Here is a 21,854-nt window from a genome sequence, read left to right as displayed (position 1 = left end):
TTCGTATTACTTCACAAGCGTAACTTAATCCTGAGCACTCCTGAGAGATGAGTAAGTATTATTCCTAGCATAAAAAAAAGGAGGAACTGAGGCAAGTCAACTAAGTGACTTGCATTCAAAGCCACAGTGGGAATTAATGTCAAAGTTGTCATTAGCACTCAGGAGCTCCTAGTTCATAGCCCTGCACTCATACCAGGGCTAATATTGAATATGTGGGCCACATAATAAGCTGGTATAAATTGCATAGTCCCACTGACTTAATTTCAATGGGAAAAAAAAACCAAACCACAAATTTACATCAACTGAGGGTCTGTTCTTGTGACTTCAAAATTTATTTCCGTAAGAACCGTAAGCTGTAGTTACAGAAAAGGAGTATGAATCACTTCAGTACAGGAGTGGGAAGGGTAAAAAAAAGCAGCAGGCTATAATAAATGCTTTGCATTTATACTGCACCCCCTTATCTAAGAATCTCAAAGTACTTTGATGCTTCCCCCACTCCATTTGAAAAAAAACAAAAACAAAAAAAAAAACAAAAAACCACAACTTAAGTACAAAAAGTGATTGACCACATTAACCAGTTTTCATTTAAAAATTCCTCCCTCACAATTCCCAAGTTTGTAAGTGATTTGCAAGTCCCTTTAATTATATTCAAGAAATCCCCCTCAAAGACTTACAGTAGCCAGGGTGTACAAGTTAGGGAAGGTTTTTGTAGGATATACAGGTCTCATATAGGGAGAATGTGTTCCACAAGATCCTGAAAGTACAACAGGAAATACAAGTGTTAAAAAATAGGACTGTCATACACTGAAGGCAGAAAGATAGGAAGACCTTTGCTTAATTAACAAATACCAAGAAACATGTTTGAACCAATTTAAATAAACACGACTCTATTGCTTAAGCATAGAGGCCAACACTGCTAAAGCACACGTATTAAATAGACACGCATGGCCTAAAATATGACAACACTTTTCCTCGTACAAAAAGATGGAGAAATAATTTGGCAATAGATGTATAAAACGAGGTAAATTTAAAAGAAAAAATGCTTCCCTTTTAATTAGTACTTCAGATCATTTTCACTACAAGTTTGCCCATATTAGCAGTAAAATAACTCCAGAAAATTCATGCTAATTTCAGGTGACAAACACCTGTATTAATCAGTCTGAAACTATAATTCCAGAGTTGTCACAGGGAAATTTTCACCAGACTTCCCATTTGCGTACAGTAGTGCCCACAGCTGCTGCTACACATGTTGAATTCAAGATTAGGTTTGCTTAGCGAAACAAACAAAAAAAACTGCACTTGTTCTGGGAGGCTCTCCCAAAAAAACAATGCACTTCTGCCATTCTTATGTTACTGTTCTGCATTGCTCCAGTCTGTCTCTTTCAGGCCTAATCAAACTGTATCATTTAAGCCAATGGGACTTTTGCCATTTGACTTCACTGGGAACAAGAACAGGCCTTTAGATTGTTAGGCCTTTGGGCCAGAAAGCCAGCTGTGTTTGATGCAGCTCTTCTACTGCATAGTACCTTGTTGGTTTATGGTGCTATACAAACAATGAAAACAATATAAGAACAAGAGATTGCCGTAGCAGTTTGTTCTAATAAAACAGATTTACTTACTTAGTTTTTCAATGTTGGGCATGACCTTACTCCCTTTCTTCATGTATGATGCACGAAAGCCATCGACAGAGAAGATGATCAAAGGAGGGCGAACAAAACTGAAACAAAGACTATGTTAACATATCCAGAGTTGAAAGGAGTATTTCGAAAACTATTTTGTATGCTCATTCAGTCAGACTAATGAGAGTTTAAACTACTACAACAGTTAGAAGTCTATAAATTTTAGAGCTGGTAGATCAGTATAGTTTAGTAATATTTATATTTCAGTAACACCCAGAAGCCCAGATCAGGATCACAATCCTATTGTACTGTTGCTATAAAGACCCATACAAAGACATGGTCCCTGTCCAGAAGAACTTATCATCCAGGAAGGTAAGTGATGTACACAGGGCTGGATAAGAGGAATACGGTCAAATACATACATTTTTACACATATATAATTGCAATTAAAAAAAACCACACACATTCCACAAGCACAAATCTTTTCTGTTTTTGTGAAGAGCAAGGGTCACAAGAAGTTTAATGTCCACGCACAGTATGTGAGAGACTAGCTGCTCTAACACAGTAAAGGAGTACTCATTTTGTTATTTTTTCATAGAACAAAGAGCCACATTGCTCCTCTTGAGATGCAAACACAGCCAGAATGTAGAAGTTTCCCAAAGCTCATGCAGAGGCAGGGAAAGCAACTTCTTCAAACATGGGTGCCCAATATTAGGTATCCACAGTGAACTTATTCTTAGGCACCTAAAGTCTTAAGTACCCATAGCGCCCACTTAAGTCAATAGGAGCTGTAGATGCTCGGTATTTCTGTGAAAGAGTCCCCTTATTTAGGTATCTAAATTTAGATTTAGGCCTTGATTCAGCAAGTTACCTAAGTACATGCTTAAATTTTAAACATGTGAAAAGTCCAGGGGTGCCAGAACAGGGAGGTCAGGGGTCCATGACCCTCCCACTTTTACTGGCCATAAGAGCGAGCGACAGAAGGAGAGGGTAGAGCCTTAGGGAGAAGGGACGGCATGAGGGTGGGGTCACAGTTCAGGTATTGGTGGCCCCCTACACTTTTAGGGGCTTTCCATCGCTCCTGAAACAGTCCCACTGGGTTCAATGAGACTACGCACATGCTTAAAAGTTATTCACATGCTGAAAGTGTCTTGCTGAACCATGCTCTAAATCAGTTAAGTTTCAGAATCTAAAATCATAGGCGCAGGAACTAGGGGTGCAGGGGGTGCTGCAGGTTTTACGCAAGGCCCCGCGCCACCCGGGGTCCTGGCTGCTAGCCCCAGCCTCGGCCCCCTTACCTCTCTTCAAGTCCCCCCTCCCAGAGCCATGGCCCTGCTCCAGCTCGGGGGGGACGGGGGGGGGGAGGGTCGTAGGTAAAATGTTGGGGGACCACAGCTTTACAGTTACCCTGACTTTCAGCACCCCCACTATCAAAAGCGTTCCAATGCCACTGAATCTTATTTGTTTTTAAATACTGTACAAGACAGGTACCTTTGGATGCAATGTTTAAAGAAAATTGGCCTGAAGGCTGCTCACATCAGGTCGGATACTTATTGTCACAGGAGCCAATACTTATTGAAGTCAAAGGAAAGACTTCCACTAAATTAATTAGGTATTTGTTCGGGTGCATGATAAGTCAGTGAAATGGGCAACTTTATCAACCCATGGCCAGTGGCTATGACTTAGTCAGCTCTTTTAACAAATGTCTTCTGCACAACTTCAAAATAAAAGGTGCTTACCCAGCTGGGCATTCAGGAGATTTTATTTCTTCACAGTCGTCATCCACCCAGTGAGTCTCTCCTACGTGGAAAGGAAGTCATCATTTTTTAGAATAATTGTCAATAGAGTTACAAATTGTACCAGACTACCAAAAAACCACTCACACAACAGGTCATACTGTCATACTTTGTGAGCAACATGTTTTTATACCCACTGCTCTCCTAGGCAGCAGTATGAATGTGCTGATTACCTGCCAATGTTCAATAAGACCAGCTAAAGTACAAATTAGCACCTGTTTAAAGCATGACTTCAAATCTGAGTAAAGGGATTTCCTCTTGATCCCATGAGAAAGTTTTCACACGGTTTGAACATTAGAAAGTTAGAGCACAAAAGCAGCAACTAGTATGAAAGTATAATGCTAACAAATTGTTAATTTCATAGCCTAGATGGAACTGAACCCCTTTCAGACTCTTCGTTACTATAGTATTAGGTTGTATAGTCAATTATTTTCCACTACGTTTTTTGCTACTGTTCCCACTGTACGCTCAGACTTGGGACATACTTTGTACTTTCATAGGACAGAAGAAAGTCAGATCATCAGACACTGCTGCTTGCTTTATGACATTGATGTTATTAAAAGGAATTGTACTTCCTCAAAAAAAAAAAAAAAAAAAGCAGATGCATAGAATACAATTTTGAACAGCAGCAATCCCAGTTGGCCCTGATAAGGGAGAGCAAGAGAGACAGAGGGACTCAAGAAGAATGAGATCTTGGCATAAGCAAGAGATGTGAAGTATTTGTTTGAGTGGAACAAGAATTAGAGTGTCACATTTAATATGAAAAGACAAGTAAATTTGTAACCAATAATATGGAGATGCTGTTCTTATGTAAAGGTCAGTCCTGTAATGGTGCCCGGGTTACAGCAATCTTTTGTTATTGGCTGGCTAAATGAGGACTGTGTTCTATGTACATTAAAACAAGGGATGGCTTTAACTACTGTACTTGCTCTCTCCTATCTTTCTAGGGAAAGGCACCTCAAAAGGCAGGAACTGGAAACTACACCTAGCATTTAACCACAATTAATCTGCAAGGGTTTCTTCAGAGTTGGGAAGAATGCAATCTGCTAAAACTTGCTGGAGGAGGCATATTTAGTTTTCCTTCCCCACTGCAGAACTGGAGATGAGGGAGTAGAGTCTGCACTCAGTTACGCTGGTGTGTATCTGAACTATTCTCCTCACCTTCTAAACGTATGCAGTTGCTTGGCAGAAAGGAAGTGGGGAAGAAAATGAAGATTCCAAAGAAAAACCTTTGTGAAAGTGAGTCGTTGGGGAGGCTAGCAATCAAGTGAGACTGTTCAGTAGGTAAAATAGGTAAATCCTATTGAATCATGGAGAAGTGTATTGAAGCAAGGCCAAATGGCCAGAAGATGCACTCAGGGGCTCGCTCACCTGCACATCTACCAATGTGATATATGCCATCATGTACCAGCAATGCCCCCCTAACATGTACATGAGCCAAACTAGATAGTCTCTACGCAAAAGAATAAATGGACACAAATCTGACATCAGGAATTATAACATTCAAAAACCAGTAGGAGACCACTTCAATCTCCCTGGTCACTCAACAACAGGGGCAAGAGGCAATTCTTCAACAACTTCAAAAACAGACTCCAACATGAAACTGCAGCACTGGAATTAATTTGCAAACTGGACATCATCAAATTAGGCCTGAATAAAGAGTGGGAGTTGTTGAGTCATTACAAAATCTAATTTCCCCTACTGTTACTCACACCTTCTTGTCAACTGTTTGAAACAGGCCGCTCTCATTACCACTGCAAAAGTGATTTTTCCTCCCTTGGTATCTTACTGTTAATTGAATTGTCTCATTAGACTGACCTCCCACTTGGTAAGGCAACTCCCATCTTTTCACGTGCTGTGAATTTACCCCTGCTACTGTATTTTCCACTCCATGCATCTGATGAAGTGTGTTCTAGCCCACAAAAGCTTATGCCCAAATAAATTTTAGTCTCTAAGGTGCCACAAGGACTCCTCGTTATTTTTGCTGATAAAAACCAACACGGTTACCACTTGGAAACCTGTCAGATAGAGGAGGTGCACCTACATATGGCAGGACATGTTCCAATAGGATCAAGATTACTATGGAAATGAAACCTTTACGGCCCACTCACCACGCCACTGAGATAATGATTATTGAAGCTATTTCCATTAAAAAAAAGGAGTTAGCTGTAATTAAAGGGAACACAAAGATCTAATCCTGCACGTACCTACTCTATGTAACTGTGTGTCACCCTTCCCTTGCCCTCCCACCATGTGTCTGTTGCATCACTTGTTGCATCTTGTCTTACATCAAAATATAAGTGCTTCAGGACAGAGACTCTTATGGTTTGGGTTTTGTTGTAAACAGAACACCCAGCAAAGCAAAGCCCTGGTCCTTATTGAGACCACTAAACAGCACTGTATTCACTGTAATACAATCGAGCACATCTAAACTTTTTTTTTTTTTTGCTTTACAACACACTACAAAGGTGTTTTCGAATCCATCTCAGCATGCAGAATCCTTTCCTTCTCCACTCAGCCTGTCAGTATCACTTCCAACTGACACAAAGCGTTCCCACCATCACCAAATCCGAAACACATTGCTTCCACAGAACTGACAGCACCTGTGAGCCATGGGCACAGGAAACTAGACCTGTCCCCCACATCCGCAAAAGAACAGAAAATGAAATGTGTATGATGTGGGGGAGGGGCAGGATGGAGGTGCTCTCACAAAAAAATACTTGGCATTACCCACAGGGCTGGCCTCTATCAGTTCAGGCTAGATAAAGGGACAGAAATATGTACCTTTGCATACAGCTTGATAATTAGTACAACAGTCTCCTCTGGTCAAGCAGTCTTCAGAGCAATGACAGGCATTCTCTTCATTCCTTGCCTCTCCACAGCGATCTTTGGTACATTCCCAGCCTCGAGCTAAAATATTCACACAGTAAGTGAAAACGTTAAAGAAGATATTTTTAAAAAGGGTCCCCGGCACTCAGTTGAACATCCCAGTGAAGTTAGCCCAATCATTACAGTCAGCTTTGGAAATCTGCGATCTGCACAGTGTTTGAAATCGATAGGTTGACTATAAACAAGAGAAGACGCGAGCCACAGAGGGGTGTGAAGTTTTGCGTGCTTCCCCATTCACAAGCAGGGAGTTTTATCACTCTCTGATCCTGTCAGTTAAGCCATTTTCCAAACATAATACCAGCAAAAGTATCACTAAAATATTGTTAAGGAATTTCTCTCCCCTTCCCCACTAACCCTCGAATGAGGGATACGGTGAGGGGTCTGGAGCATAAGTTACAAATATTAGCACGTTGAGGGCTATACTTAACATACCAAACACCACCACCCCCCTCGCCGCTGCTCCCCCCCCCACACTTAGCTTTAGGAATCCACTATATTCAGTGACCATTACGTAGATGGAGGGATGTAAAAGGGAGCAACATGACATGCAACTGGAGGTTTTACTCATGCCAAGCTCCTCAACACACGAAATACGAAGATGGAAGGAGCCCCTTTATCAAAACTAATTGGGTGAGAGTCTGTGCTGCACCCTGAAGAGACAGAGCATATAAGCCATCTTGCCCTGGGCAGCAGGTTTTAAGTGACCCTTCCAATCCTGGAGAGGCCATCCACATAACTGACAGTCCTGAAGGCATGTCCAAGTTGGGCAGCACAGGCACCGACTTCGTGGGTGCTCCAAGGCTGGAGCACCCATGGGGAAAAAATGGTGAGTGCTGAGCACCTACCAGCAACCACCTTATGAGCTCCCCCCACCCCACCCCAGCACCTCCTGCCCACTGGCAGGCCCCGTGGATCAGCGCCTCCTGCCCACCACAAACAGCCCAAGGCCAACATGCAGTTCCTGGAGCCCAGAACTAGGCTCAATTTTCTAGACCATATCAACTCACTCTTTCCTGGATACCAAGCAGGTGAAGTTATACGGTGACCTATGGACGTCTGGGTAGGTCAGAATGTTCAGACCTGGTTCAGAGCTGTACGGAAGTGTCATTTTCATATAAATGAAATAAACTGGGGGAAGGGGGGAAACATGATAATTTGTGCTGAAAATTGGGGATATTCCTTATCCCATTTGAAACACTAGTCATCTCTTTTGGCTGCTCTAATAAATGTGATTTTTCACCAAAGACTAAAGTAACAAGAAGGATTTCAAAGGCAGGAAGACTAAGCACCTATGTCAACCTAATCACTGTACCAATCCAGCTACATGTTTTTTGATACAGTGAATAACTGAAATAAATACACAATGTTTTAGGAAACAAAACAGTAGCTTTATGCTCTGCCGTAAGGAAGTGTAATTTCCAAAAGGTGTTAGCAGAGAGACAGCCTCTCTAAAAATTTCCACACCCATGTATCAAGTTAACAAAAAAGCCAACATGAACAGTGCCATATTTTCCACCCCCTAGTGTCCAATTAAATGAACTTGAAAGGTTCCATCAGTGGATTGTGTGCGCCCTGACATCTGGAAATAGGTGTCTGAAGTAATAGCAACCAGCACACTCCTTCACCTGCAATTCACTCCCTTGAGAGGACCTGCACAACATCTATGCACCAGTTAAGCCCGAACAGCATCAGTGGGATTTAACCAGCGCATTAACCTGTGTGGACAACTGCACAGGCGTGAAACCCATAGTATGCAAATGAACATTAAATTCTGTTAGTATTCACCATTATTTGGGAGAAAGACAACATCTCATAGTTACCACAGTTATCTCCTGTTCTCACTAGAGGAGAAAACTTTAGTATCTCAGTGTGCATAGCTGTTCATGTTTTTAATGTGGGGCACTGCAGTAATACGATTTACTTTTTAGGTGGGATCTAACGTAAATAGAGGTGCAGGATGCTTCCTGAAAACCAAGGCAGAGGCAAAGGAAACACAGTAACTGGGGAAGATACAATAATTTGCTTACGGGTCCTTGTAAGCAAGCAAGGACTGCACATTGAGAAAGGCTGAAGGTGTTCGAAGACGGGATGAGTACAGCATGCCCTCACAGTTGTCATTAGTCCATAGCCAGCTGTAAGCAGTGTGTACTGATACAGGGGAGTACAGCTCTCATACCTGTCTTTAAACATAGTTCATCAAAGTCAGAGCAGCAACTGTTGTAGCTCTTGCACAGGTTGTCACAACGGCAGCCCGGGGGCTCAGCTTCTTGAAGTTCAAAGCATCTGCTTTTGCAGGACCCAGAAGTACTGATCCAGGGGGAATCTGACAGGACTGCGTGGAATAAGAAACAGGGCAACATTTGTCAGGCCATCAATGGCTGGTGAGTGATTGCTCAAACTAGTGCTACTCTGAGTAATGAAACTTCAGCTGCCCTGTTACAGGAGAGGGAGGCGAAGGGAAAGGAAGAGGAGAAGCACACTTGGTGTTGGCAGAAGCAAAAATCTAATTAACTCAAAAAAAGGTTCCTCTTTTGAGGGGTGGGGGTAGAGGGTAAGCAGCGTGCTGTGATAATGTCCTGCAAAGAACTGCGCCTGGCTTTAAGTCCATAATAATCAAGCAATCATTAGCAGAAATAAAGTCTTAGAGGCCCAGTTATGGGCGCTTCAAATCTTTCCCCAAAACAGGCCCTTGCAGTTAGAAACTGCATGACATTTTCATGCTCAACTGGGCAGTTAGCATGGAAAGGAACCGCAATTAGTCTACATGACAGTCAGCAGGATTCTGTTTACTGTACTGTAAGGTGCCAGATCAACACCACAGTGAAAGGAAACTGTATGATACTCAACGAATTGAATTAGTGGCCAATAAAGTGAGGAAATGCTTTTTTGGTGGGCTTCTGTAGAACATTAAACTATAAAAACAAAACTTTCAGCAATAACACTGATTCAGAAACTGTAGACCATTCATAAAGCAAGAAACTGAGTCCATTAATAAAGCAAGTATTAGACAGCAATGATCCATTGGGGGTGGGGGGGCAGGGAGTGGAAAGGAGACTACTCCCAAGTGGGACAAAAACTATATACTCTTCCCACTAGGAGTATCTCCAAAAACACCAAAATATATTATGGGGAGGCTGTTTGTGACTCCATGGTTAAGGATGTTTTATGACATGGGCTAAAAATGGGGCATATATTCAAGTTTTTCTTCCTAAGTAGGTGTTTTCAGTGTGAAATTTCACAGTATGTTTTGAAACTTTTTATGTCTTTTGTTGAATTTTTAAATAGGAAGTATTTGAAACCAGTTAGGGGTCGAAGTTTGTCAGTAGCAATCAGACTATTAGTAGGGCATAAATCTTAAGTAGATCTGATTTAACAGGTACTTTTAGAAAATATTTTGGATTATGGCCATTTTCTGCTGCTGTTCTACATAGCTGAAAGTTTTTCCGTCAGCAGAATGCGGGGGAGAATGATCTCCGCCCAACAAAAAATCATCATCCCAACACTCAGTTGTCGGAGCATATGGTAGGCATAGGTGCTGGAACTAAGGGTGCTCCTGCACCCCTGGCCTGAAGTGATTTCCATTATATACAAAGTTTACAGTTTGGTTCAATGCATCTCAGCAACCCCCCTCCCCTCCCACTATACAAATTGTTCCAATGCCCCTGAAGGTAGGAAGGATGGAAGGTACGCTAATGGGTTTCGAATGAGTTGCTTGGTAAAGGCAATGTGGGAAGACTGGTGAAGCTAAGGGACAGAGTTAAGGTTGTGGGGTATGGTAGTGTAAGGTATGTGCACATATGTGGGGCAGAAAGTAACATCAGATGGCTTAATATTTTTCTTTGCTATTGTAGTTTTTGAGTCAAGTAGGTAGTGTGTGTGAGTGAGAAATACTCTATGTAAGAGTGTGGGAGTATCCCTTCAGTTAGGAACTCCCTCAGCATTCCCTTGATGAAGCCATTTTAAAATTTTCAGTATTTTGGCCATTTAAAATACCACAGGGCTAAAACTTTGTATACATGTTGCCAGCACAGATACATGAGTTTTTCCTTCAGTTATTGAAATCAATCCTCCTGTTTGTTTCACCAGTGGCCAGAACCAAAACCCTATGCTTTACATTTGTTTCTTCTTCCCAGAATCCTTAGTACAAAACCAGATGAATTTTGAAAGCTGTAGTTTTACCAGGAGTTTACTAACTGAGAATGACTAATTGCTTGTGGTGTCCAGAAAAATGAATGTTTTGAATCAACCCTTATTTTTCAGCTTTAAACAACATGGAAGCTTCTGTATTGCTCCAATCAAAGCCACAAATGATATATTAAAGCCTTATAACTCCACAATAGGCATTGATATGTAGAGCATATGAGATTCCCAGTTAATCCTGGTGTCCTTTTTTAATTATTTGTGCCCGATCTGCAGAAGTGCCAAGCACCAGCTTTTCTCACTGACGTCAGCGGAGGCTGTGGCTGCCCTGGGCTTATGAAAAACAATCAGATCCATCTGTTTTAAACCAGAGTATGTCTGTCAGCTCAAGTTTCCTACACAGACAGGACACTGGAACCTCTCTGAAGCTGTAAGAAGTGTCATTACTGCACTAATCCTTTATTCCAGTAGGACAACTACACTTTAGAAGGGACACCTACTTCCAAACTCAAATTTATGTCCATTCTGCACAGAATTGCCTCTCTCCCTTTCTTATATATTAAAACTCTCCAAATTTATGAGAGGACTTTTGAGATTGCTGTAAAATTTAACACATGAAGATTCGTTTCAATGAATATTAAGGGACTGATTTTCTGACAAGTCCAGCATTCATTTAGATACTTAGAATGGACAGATTTTCAGAAATGGTCTGCTGCTACCAGTCCCATTATTCTCAACACCAGCTGCTAAGCACTCTGAAAAGGAGTGCTGGACACTTAACCTCTCTTGCTTCTTTATCTTACATGCTGTATCTCTGGTTTTAAGACCCAAGCCCCAGATATGGCAAGTTTGAGTATGAGAATCAAAGATGTTATTTCAGAATGCTTCATAATATTACCATTGCCCTATTCATTTCAGTTACTTTCAATGGGGTCTTTGCATAGTAGGGAGACTACTCCCTAACACTGTTGAAAACCACACGCCAATGTGTATTTACAAAGGAAAATTTGGAGAGAGTCTTACTGCATGTTATATAAGCCACTGTCTGTCAGCAGTGTTTGAAGTAGTATCTCAATGACTTAGTGTTAGCTGTGGGGAAGAATAGTTTCCATTATCTTCCAGGTAGGAAATAATTCAGCTATAGATCTTTTGTTATTTTCCATGCATCTGACAACTATGGTACATGCCTTTACTACTCATGTGACAAACCAGATCTCAACTTAACTCAGACATTATATCAAGCTACTGTTAACGCATTGGTTATACCCATGGGTTGAGCTACTGTAAGATACTTTACATCATATCACCCACAGGACTCATTTTAACACCTGTAGCCACTGGATATCAATATTGTTCAATGGTCTGCGACAGCTGACCTTGCTTCTGAAGCTGAACCACAAACTTGCAGGTCACACACCCAGCTGTGGCCAGGGTACTGATGTGTGCAGAACTGTTTGAACAAGTATTGTCCGCTTTAGCAGCAGTGCAACTCCTGTAACTAAGTAGCAGGTTTGAGTTGTCAGATGCTCCTGCATTGAATATGAAGTTATGAACTTTTCTGAAAATTCCTAGATTAGCAGGAACTTCTAAGCCATCAAGTCTGGATCCTGCTGGAGAAAGAGAGGACTGTGGCTACCTTTGAACTTCAGGAGTTTTTCCCCTTTAACACTAGAGCTGCTTATACCTTTTTTTGTAACTTCAGTCTTTGCCAGTTAAGCTCAAACTATTGTTGTTCTTTAAAGGAGAGCTCTGGGTGAAGTGGTATACCACGAATAAGGGAAGAAATCCTATGGAGGCATGTTGCCTTTTGTTCATTATCATAAATGATTATGATAACACAGAGCCTGGAAATGCTATATCTACCTAGAAGAGTGCCATATCAAATTGGTTGGTTTGACTATATTGGATTATGCGGTCAAAATGCAGTCTATTTGCAATAGGCAGACTTCCAGTAGGACTTCCATCCTATGGCAACTACTCAGGCATGTTTGCATAATCCGTAGTAGAGACACTGCATGGTAAGAACTAGGCAATGGCTACACATACTTAGCAAGAAAAACAGGTATTTGAAGAGTTTTGGAGCAGCAGCAGCGTCACTGCCTATTATTTATACTATATTTTGCAAAGTGCCATTGAAATGGACAAGATTTCAATGCAAGAAAATTTAAAGTGCATCATAATTGTTCTGGTATAAGTACAATTCCATGATTAGTTGTATGCTTAAAAATGCACATGTGATTGGTATCCAGGCTCCCACATTCACAGATCTAGGAAACAGATTTTAGCTCCCATCCTGACAATAAGACCGTCCTGTTGCGCTTAAGTAACATGGTTCAAGAGGATATTATACTAAGGCTACACATTCTGAAACTACTTAACAGGTCTAGAAGACCTGTGCTCTACCTAAACTTAATAGGTCAAGTTAAGAAATGGCAGAATCAGTTATTAATTTCCCCTGTTTTGGGGGACTTAGGTCCTTAGATGTTATTTTAATTCAGCTATTTGTTGTGTACAAATACTGACAGCTTATTAAATATAAAAAAGTTCAGTTTAACATCTCGATGAATTCTTTAGCACTTACTCTACTTTGTCATTAGTATGTAATGGAGTTAAAGTCATGATAGTCTGGATTCATAAAGCAGTACTAGAATGACAAGGTTTGGAATTTGAAAGTGCCATAGTATTCACCTTGTTAAGACAAGACACCACTCATGTATAACAATGAATGGTGAAAACATTTTTTTCCATCTTAGTTTTTCCAACAGCAATGTCAATCCTATAAGATTATGATGCAGACATCAAGGTACATGTAAATATATATGCCAAAACTCAGTGAAGTTGAAAGAAAACCTGCAGTAATCTTTTAGCTTGGTATTTCATTGCTCTGGGTTTCTAAGCAGACTATTTCCATATTCAGTTTTCATTACTATTAATGGAAGTCATGTGATTGATAATTTCAAAGACATAAGTAGATTCCTTTGATTAGAGCATTTAAAATTTGTTACCAGTTAAAACAAGTTTACTCTTGTGCAGGGCAGTTTCCCCTCATAGAGGGCAACTGAGTAGTTCCATTTATTACATTTGTACATAGATTCTATTATCTCAGATTTTAGATCCTGTTTCCATTATAAATTAACTTTGATATATTGGAAGTAACTTGGTTGACATAAACAAGAGAGGAAACCCTCATTTGCTGTCTCTTATTGCTATATTCCAGACAACTGGCTTTCCTTGTACTGGTCAAACCAAAACAAGTGACAATCTGTATGTGGAAACCAAGAAACACAGGTGTTACTATTACTGCTACAAACATATCAGGCATACTACCTTAACATCTGTGGAGAGACATGCTAAGAGGAAAGTAATAGGAGCCATTTATGTTTTTGCAGCAAAGTAGGAGGTGCTCTTCTTTACGCAGGAAAAATCCAGAAGCAACATCCTTTTCAGTTACCTAAATGTCCTTACTCAGTCAGCCACACTGATAAATGCGTTGAGTAGACACCAGTTCTGGGGAAGGTGAGGGGGAACCTAAAACTCCTTACCGGGAACACAACTTACTCAAGTCACTGTAAACAAGCAATTTCTTTATGAAAGTTCTCAAGCTATCATTATAGTTGGGTATTGTAAATGAATCCCTTTCATTTCAGTTATATTAACCAAGTCAAAGTCAATTACCACAAACGTTCTTTTTCATGCCAAAGGAAGGAACAGAGACATAAGTCAAGACTACTCCCCCCCCCACCCCTTCTTCAAAAAAAAGACTCCTTTTCCATTGTATACATTTTTCCACTTGGAGAATGCCTCAGGAGACAAAATCCTATGTTTCCCAACAAAATATAAACAAAGGTCTCTGTTGTGGCATGTCCTTTCTCTTCTCCACCCAAAAGAGAAGGATGTGAAACTGAAGGGAAAAAAAAAAAATACATGACTGACAGCACATCTGCTTCATGCAGTTCTCAACATTAACACCTGCTGATCTCACCCCTTCCCTCCTCCAGTTAGTTGTCTGCTGTCTACTGTTCACAAATCAGAATGACTAGCAGATACAGAAATCTAAGACGCTATTCTCAGTGACTCTAGACTTGAAATGACCCTGACCAAACAAGTACTGCACAAATTTCTTCTCTAGCTAGTTGAATGAAAATTGTGCACTTGGGAATTACCAGATCAAGTTACATTTATTTTAATTTACTAACCTATTCGGTAGGATCAATGAGCAAAAAGGCAGGCACAGCATACAACAATCAATTGCGATATCAGACTAAGTTAACAACTCTAAAATAAGCCTAATTCTCCAGTCACATGCACACAGAGCAAAAGTTTAAGTAAACAGGTAACCTATAGGTGAGTCCCAAAGGTCAACACACTCAGGCTTGTTAACATATTCTTCACTATATCCCAGAACTAAAAGGAACCGAATGGGAGTGGTTTCCAACCATGGTATATAACATAAGGTTAGTGAGATGTACAGTTTATGTCATTTACTGTACCTGAGATCGTGCCCTCATCCCAGTCTTCAGATCTTCTGAATCGATTTGCTGTAAATCCTACACAGACGTTAACCCCAAAGGCAAAAGCAAATAAGGATATTACCTGCAAAAGTAAGAGAGCAAAATGATCAAACTAAGCAAAACAAGAATCCAAATTTAAGAGTATTGTGATTAAAAAAAAGGAGGGACCAGATATATTATTTGAGTTGCTAGTCACTACAGTTCCTATTACTGGAACAGTAAATGACAGTCACAATTTTAGAGTAATTAAAACCAGAAGGGAAATTATGAATAAAACATCTGATTTAAAAGCTCATATGTTTCTTTTTGTAGGCGCTTTTTCAGGAGACACTGGTTATTCCTCCTTTCAAAACAAACATTTTCTTTTCCTTTCCTTCCCTACCTGATGTAACTGGAAACAGCTTGTCTTAGCCATACTAGAGAATTCTTGAAAAGCCTTCACAGTGTGCTCTCTTTTTCTTTATATTGAGTGCAGTGTTGTTTGCTCCGTGAGTTCAGTCTATTAGCTACAACTAATCCCACCTGGTGAGGTTGACAGGCTCATTTGATTTGTCCAGGGGTGATTTCATCATGTTTCACTCACAAATCGCAGCTCTGAGTGCAAGAAGCTTCAGGCATCATCCTTCTCTCTCCCCCTCCCCCACAAAATGCACACACACGCTTTTATGTGGTTTCCTCTGCCCAGGCAGGGTTTTCTCATGTTGCTGTGGCCAATACCAGTTCATGTTCGTTTTATTCTCCTCGCAAAAGTAACATGGTTAAAAGAGAAACCAATGCGTTTTTATCTTGCTAGGACTGAAAAACCTCTTGGGCTAGGGGAATGAAAAGCTCTGTTGCCATCTTCAAACATGAGAAAACTTGCAAGTGAGGATTTCAGTGTAAACTTTTAGAGAATAAAACAAAGGCACACACAACTGCGCTGATTTTGCGAAAGAGCCGCAAGGTTTGGTTTTTTTTAAACTGGTTTGATAAACTCAGTCACTGGTCTCACGCTTGGGAACTACGGTCTAAAGTCTCCAGAGGGTTCTCATGGCAGAATTTCCAGCACTGTAACGAATTCTAAGGTTACTTTTCCAGCCTTGGGATCCTTTGCATTGCTCCACAGAGGATTTATGTAACTGCTCGCACTTGCGTCCACGCATGTCGAAAACCCAACATAGCTCAAAGAACGTGAAATTTCAGCCTCTCCCCCTTCCTTATTTGCCTTTAAAAAAAAATCACACCATTCAGAGTGCAGCAGCGTTGATAAGCAGCTTGCTCTGCAAAGCGGACGATAACGGTGCACAGAATTATGGTTCACGCTGGTGGTTTAAACGTTATTTGCTAAGACAAATTATTTACCAAGTTAGTTCACCACTTTTTTTTTTTTAAATCTGCTGAAAGCGTCTTTCACGGAACTGTTTACTAACAACTACACTGAAAGGGGCAGAGTCAAAATTTGTCAACCTAACCCCGGACTTTCCTAGCTTCCTGGAGGGACATCACATATTAGAGGGCACGAAGGAGTCCGGTAGGACTTTTTGTAAAAACCTAGTGGAAACACATACCCTATAGCACTTCCATTAGAAGCCGCGCTCAAGCGATAACCGCTCTCACTTCGTAGCCTCACCTTGCTAGGCAGGGCTAAAACCCACCCTTGTTTACTAGCCACACCTTATCGCACAGAAGCCGCCCTCGATTCTTTTGTCCTGCGGGTGTGAACAGAAAGTGGTCTCCCGGCGCAGCTGTGTCTTCGCCACGCAAACCACAGGGGGCGTAATCACGGGGAGCAGAAGCCAAAGCGGCTTCTGTTCTCAATGAAATTCTGCAGACGATGGGGGGAAAAAGACATGCCCGACTTCCTCCGCAGCCAAAGCGGAGCATGCGTGCTACCAGAGGGGATCTTGCTTGCCATGGGGTCGCTGAGTAGATAGGTCAAGAGTTGAGCCCGTATTTTCCCCTTCCCCAGTTTGGCTGGGTTGAAAAGGACATGGATGGTCGGATCACAGCCTGCATTGCGTGTTGAAGTCCACTTCTCCACCCAGGCTTGCACGGAGCCCTGCAGCCCGGTTTTAACAAGGGGGCTCCCGCACCAAAGCTTGCCCGTAGCCTGCGATAAACCCTGCGTGCGCGAAAGCTGTGTCATGTGCATGCCATCACTCACACGGAGCCGTGGGGGAAGGACTCTTTTTGTTCATTTTCTTCCCCCCCCCCCCCCCCCCGTTGAAACAAAAAGGCTTTCTGCGACCCAAACGGGGAGGCATCACCTCTTGGCAAAGCAACGTGTGTGAAGCTGCGCTTCAGCAGAAATGTTTCTATTTTGTTCCTGAAAATATATACTAAGTGGTTGAGAGAACAAGCCACGGGGTTCGGTTTGTGTAACTGGAAATGAGAGTGAGGGGGGTGGGGGTGAAGACCTAGTTACTTGCAAGGTGTCCTTTAAAGAAACCACTCTACCATTTGATGCAATCTGTGGCAAATATATGCTCTTTGGAGGTCTATGTGCTGTTTGGAGGTATTTTCTGGGCACCCGGGATAAATGACATCTCTGGCTGGTGTGATTTAGCAATTAACCGAGAGAGAGTGAGCTACATTGGGACACTAGAAATCACACCAATTTAGTAGCGCTATTTTAGCAGGGAGCTCTTAACCAGGGACACCCCTAGATTATCTGTTGTATTCCTTCATTTTCTTTGTTGATAGCCACACATAGTTCCTGACATAGCTGCATAAACAACTGCAAGAGCTGAAGCCAGTACTCATGTGTGAGTGTTTACAGATTTTAAAGTTTTAAAGTGTTGCTAACTTGCTGCACTTAATTTCAGAATCTAAACCCATAACTGAAGGCAGAAAAACAGCTAGTCCTTTAATCTATTCACCACGTAGCAGCATTTTCAGAGGTACTTCCCTCATTTAACATCTTTAGCTCCTGTTGCAGTTTGACCTTGACACAAATTTGACAAAGTGGACCATACAAAAACACTTGGCACTTCTAAACCCCGTTGTACAATGTCATCCATGAACATATTTTGCTGTGTAACAATAGCAATGTATCATAAAAATTATGAGAGAAAGCCAAAGTCATCACAGAGCACATTTGTAACAGACACTGCATGTCAAATATCACGGTCGAATGTCAAAGTTAATGAAGTCCTTGGTCCAGTGGCCAGGACATGGGACTAGGATTCAGGATTCCTGATTTCTATTACCATCTCTGCCACTGACTCATTGGGTAAGTCACAATCAGACGTCAAGAATTATAACATTCAAAAACCAGTCGGAGAACACTTCAATCTCTCTGGTCACTCGATTACGGACCTAAAAGTTGCAATTCTTCAACAAAAAAACTTCAAAAACAGACTCCAAAGAGAGACTGCTGAACTGGAATTAATTTGCAAATTGGACACCATTAAATTAGGCTTGAATAAAGATTAGGAGTGGATGTGTCATTACAAAAAACTATTTCCCCAAGTTTATCCCCCCCCCCCCCCCCGTTCCTCACACGTTCTTGTCAACTGCTGGAAATGGACCATCTTGATTATCATTACAAAAGGTTTTTTTTCTCTCCTGCTGGTAATAGCTCACCTTACCTGATCACTCTCCTTATAGTGTGCATGGTAACGCCCATTGTTTCATGTTTTCTGTGTATATAAAATCTGTATTTTCCACTGCATGCATCTGATGAAGTGGGCCGTAGCCCACGGAAGCTTGTGCTCAAATAAATTTATTAGTCTCTAAAGTGCCACAAGTACTCCTGTTCTTTTTGCAGATACAGACTAACACGGCTGCTACTCTGAAACCAGTTTCTGATTGTGAGTGCCCAAGTTGAGACACCTTTGGCCTGTTTTCAGAGTAACAGCCGTGTTAGTCTGTATTCGCAAAAAGAAAAGGGGTACTTGTGGCACCTTAGAGACTAACCAATTTATTTGAGCATGAGCTTTCGTGAGCTACAGCTCACTTCATCGGATGCATACCGTGGCCTGATTTTCCAAGGTGCTGAACACCTGCAGTTACCATTCACTTCTGCTGAAGTTGTAGATGGCTCAGTAGTTCTGAAAATCAGCTCCAATATGTCTGAAAACTGGAGACCCAGAAAACTGAAGTATCAAAAATCAGTGACCACATTTTTAAATATTGGATTGGGGGTTGGGGAATTTGAAACTTTGTGTCTCATGGACAGACCCTGAACTGGTTTAAATTAGCATAGTTCCACTGAAATCAATGGATCTGCACTGATTTACACTAGATGAGGATCTGGGCTTATGTTTCCTAGTTTGTAATGTGGGTATAATGATATTTACCATCCTTCATCATGTCCTTTAAGATCTATGGGTGATAAGCACTGTTTACTCCTGGGGGAATCATGTGCCTCTGCGCAATGCAGAAATTAATGTTTGGGATGTATTGGCTGGGGGGGGGGCATCGTGGCTGGGCTCTAAGGTGAAGGAGTTGTGGGTGTCTGGCCCCCCATCTGGGCTCTGATGGGGGGAGAGGGAGCAGAGAAACAGGAACTGAGTTTTCATAGGGGTTTCTTTAACTCTCTACTCCTGGGGAAATTTTGTGTGTGTCTGTATTTTGCTGACATACTTGTTGACAGGTACTTTGTAATAAATTACAAAAATAATTGAAACTGGTGTGATTAGGTAGTGTTATTTTGACAAATAACATTTTCAGAATTTTAAAATACTGTGTGCAGAATTTTTATTTGTTTGTCACAGAATTCCCCTAGGAGAAACTCTAAAAGTGCTAATTTTATCGTTGATTATATTTCTTCTGTGATATTTGATAGATGTTTTCTAGTAGCTCTGAACTGACCACACATTCACACTGACAATCTGACAATCACTTTTTCTGTATTGAAGATTCTGCCTGAAAGCATCCTAGTAACACAGGAGGAATTCATTAACATGAACAAAACTACTAATCTTTATTTAAGCAGAACCTCACTGCAGGGATCTTCAGTAATTAATTGTCATTTTATGGGAACAGAAGAATGACTCCACCAAACAAAAAATAAACATTTTATTATTTAAAGAAAGAAAAAAGGCATAAGTAATGTATGAATAAGTTATTGTGTATGATTAGCATTATCTAATGGAAAGAAAAATACAGTGCAGAGGTCCAATGAAAGTCTTACAATTAAAATGAAATACACTTCAAATGAGGTGCATAAGAATCCACAGGAATTAATATTGCATTTATAAGCTACTCTTATTGTGTAGGTTTCAGAGTAACAGCCGTGTTAGTCTGTATTCGCAAAAAGAAAAGGAGTACTTGTGGCACCTTAGAGACTAACCAATTTATTTGAGCATGAGCTTTCGTGAGCTACAGCTCACTTCATCGGATGCATACAGTGGAAACTGCAGCAGACTTTATATACACACAGAGAATATGAAACAATACCTCCTCCCACCCCACTCTCCTGCTGGTAATAGCTTATCTAAAGTGATCATCAAGTTGGGCCATTTCCAGCACAAATCCAGGTTTTCTCACCCTCCACCCCCCCACACAAATTCACTACCAGCAGGAGAGTGAATTTGTGTGGGGGGGTGGAGGGTGAGAAAACCTGGATTTGTGCTGGAAATGGCCCAACTTGATGATCACTTTAGATAAGCTATTACCAGCAGGACAGTGGGGTGGGAGGAGGTATTGTTTCATATTCTCTGTGTGTATATAAAGTCTGCTGCAGTTTCCACGGTATGCATCCGATGAAGTGAGCTGTAGCTCACGAAAGCTCATACTCAAATAAATTGGTTAGTCTCTAAGGTGCCACAAGTACTCCTTTTCTTATTGTGTATTTGAGGTTGAAATATAAGGTCAGATGTAGCTGAATAAGCAAAAAGAAACACGCAGAAGATAAACTTCAAGAATTTAGGACACTTAAGCACATGAGTAACTGTACTCATACATCTAGTCCCATTGAGTTCTACTCATATGAGTAAAGTTACTCACATGCTTCAGTATTTGCGGGATTGGGCCCTTAGCTTTTTCTGCTGTTTAACATACAGCCATGTTACTGCTTAATGTATTACTCCCAGAATGCAAAGTATTAAATTAGCCCCGGGACACTGCACCCCATATTCTTCATAGCGATGTTATTATGATATGATTATGGCATAATTATGATGCATTTTCTAAAAGACGGGTCATGTGAGGTGTCATGGGAAAAGTTATGATTTGCTGAATATGATTATCCTATGTGTACGCATGTATCATTTTTGTATCTGAAGTTATGAATATTGATAGGTATCTGTATTTCAAATGTAGTCCAACTTGGGTGACACCCTTCCAGTCTAAATAGCTGGTTGAGAAGGGCCCATTCAGGGTAATGGGCCATTAGGGAAAACAATAGGCCTTAGAAGAAGCTTATCCCCCATCTGGTGAGCCTTCCTGTGGATGTTTCGGCCAGACTGTAAGTAATGGCTGCTATGACTCTGCAAGAGCATGTAACCAACCCACATGACTCTGGACTTCATTTTGGGGACCTGTATTTTTCCACAAACTGGGCTGGGAACTGTTTTTGGAACAAAGGATTTCCGCCATATGCTAAAGCTATATAAGGCAGGGAGTGACATCATCTGTTGTTCTTCACTCCCCATACAAGAGAACTCCTGGAAACACATAAGGAACAAAGACTGAACTGGGGAAAGTGCTGGACCCAAGGTAAAGGGATTTCTAGCCTGTGTATGGGAACCAGGGGATCCCAAGCTGCAAAGCAAGTGCAGCTTGTGCCCTGAGAATCTGCAAGACTGCTTGTATCATCAGTCAGGGTGAGAGATTGTTAATTCAAATCCTGTCCTTGTAGTATGGTAAACTTAGTTTGTGTTTTTGTTTATTTACTAGGTAATCTGCTTTGATCTGTTTGCTATCAGTTATAATCATTTAAAATCTATCTTTTTTATAGTTAATAAACTTGTTTG

At 41.1% G+C, this 21,854-nt stretch overlaps 1 protein-coding gene across 1 annotated transcript in view; it reads right to left on the bottom strand.

Moving 5' to 3' along the window:
* Nucleotides 1-15,680, bottom strand: part of ENPP2 (ectonucleotide pyrophosphatase/phosphodiesterase 2) — a 67,089-nt gene extending 51,409 nt beyond the window's left edge. The window contains exons 1-7 of the mRNA XM_077808662.1: nt 15,615-15,680; nt 14,935-15,037; nt 8,481-8,636; nt 6,200-6,325; nt 3,359-3,419; nt 1,620-1,717; nt 675-754 (exon numbers count right to left, since the gene is read on the bottom strand). Coding sequence (XP_077664788.1) covers nt 675-754; nt 1,620-1,717; nt 3,359-3,419; nt 6,200-6,325; nt 8,481-8,636; nt 14,935-15,037; nt 15,615-15,680 — 690 coding nt within the window. The remainder of the gene's footprint in view (nt 1-674; nt 755-1,619; nt 1,718-3,358; nt 3,420-6,199; nt 6,326-8,480; nt 8,637-14,934; nt 15,038-15,614) is intronic.
* Between the last annotated feature and the right edge of the window lie 6,174 nt (nt 15,681-21,854).

The sequence above is a fragment of the Eretmochelys imbricata genome, chromosome 2, assembly GCF_965152235.1.
Source record: "Eretmochelys imbricata isolate rEreImb1 chromosome 2, rEreImb1.hap1, whole genome shotgun sequence".
Taxonomy (NCBI): Eukaryota; Metazoa; Chordata; order Testudines; family Cheloniidae; genus Eretmochelys; species Eretmochelys imbricata.
This window is presented reverse-complemented; position numbering and strand designations above follow the sequence as displayed.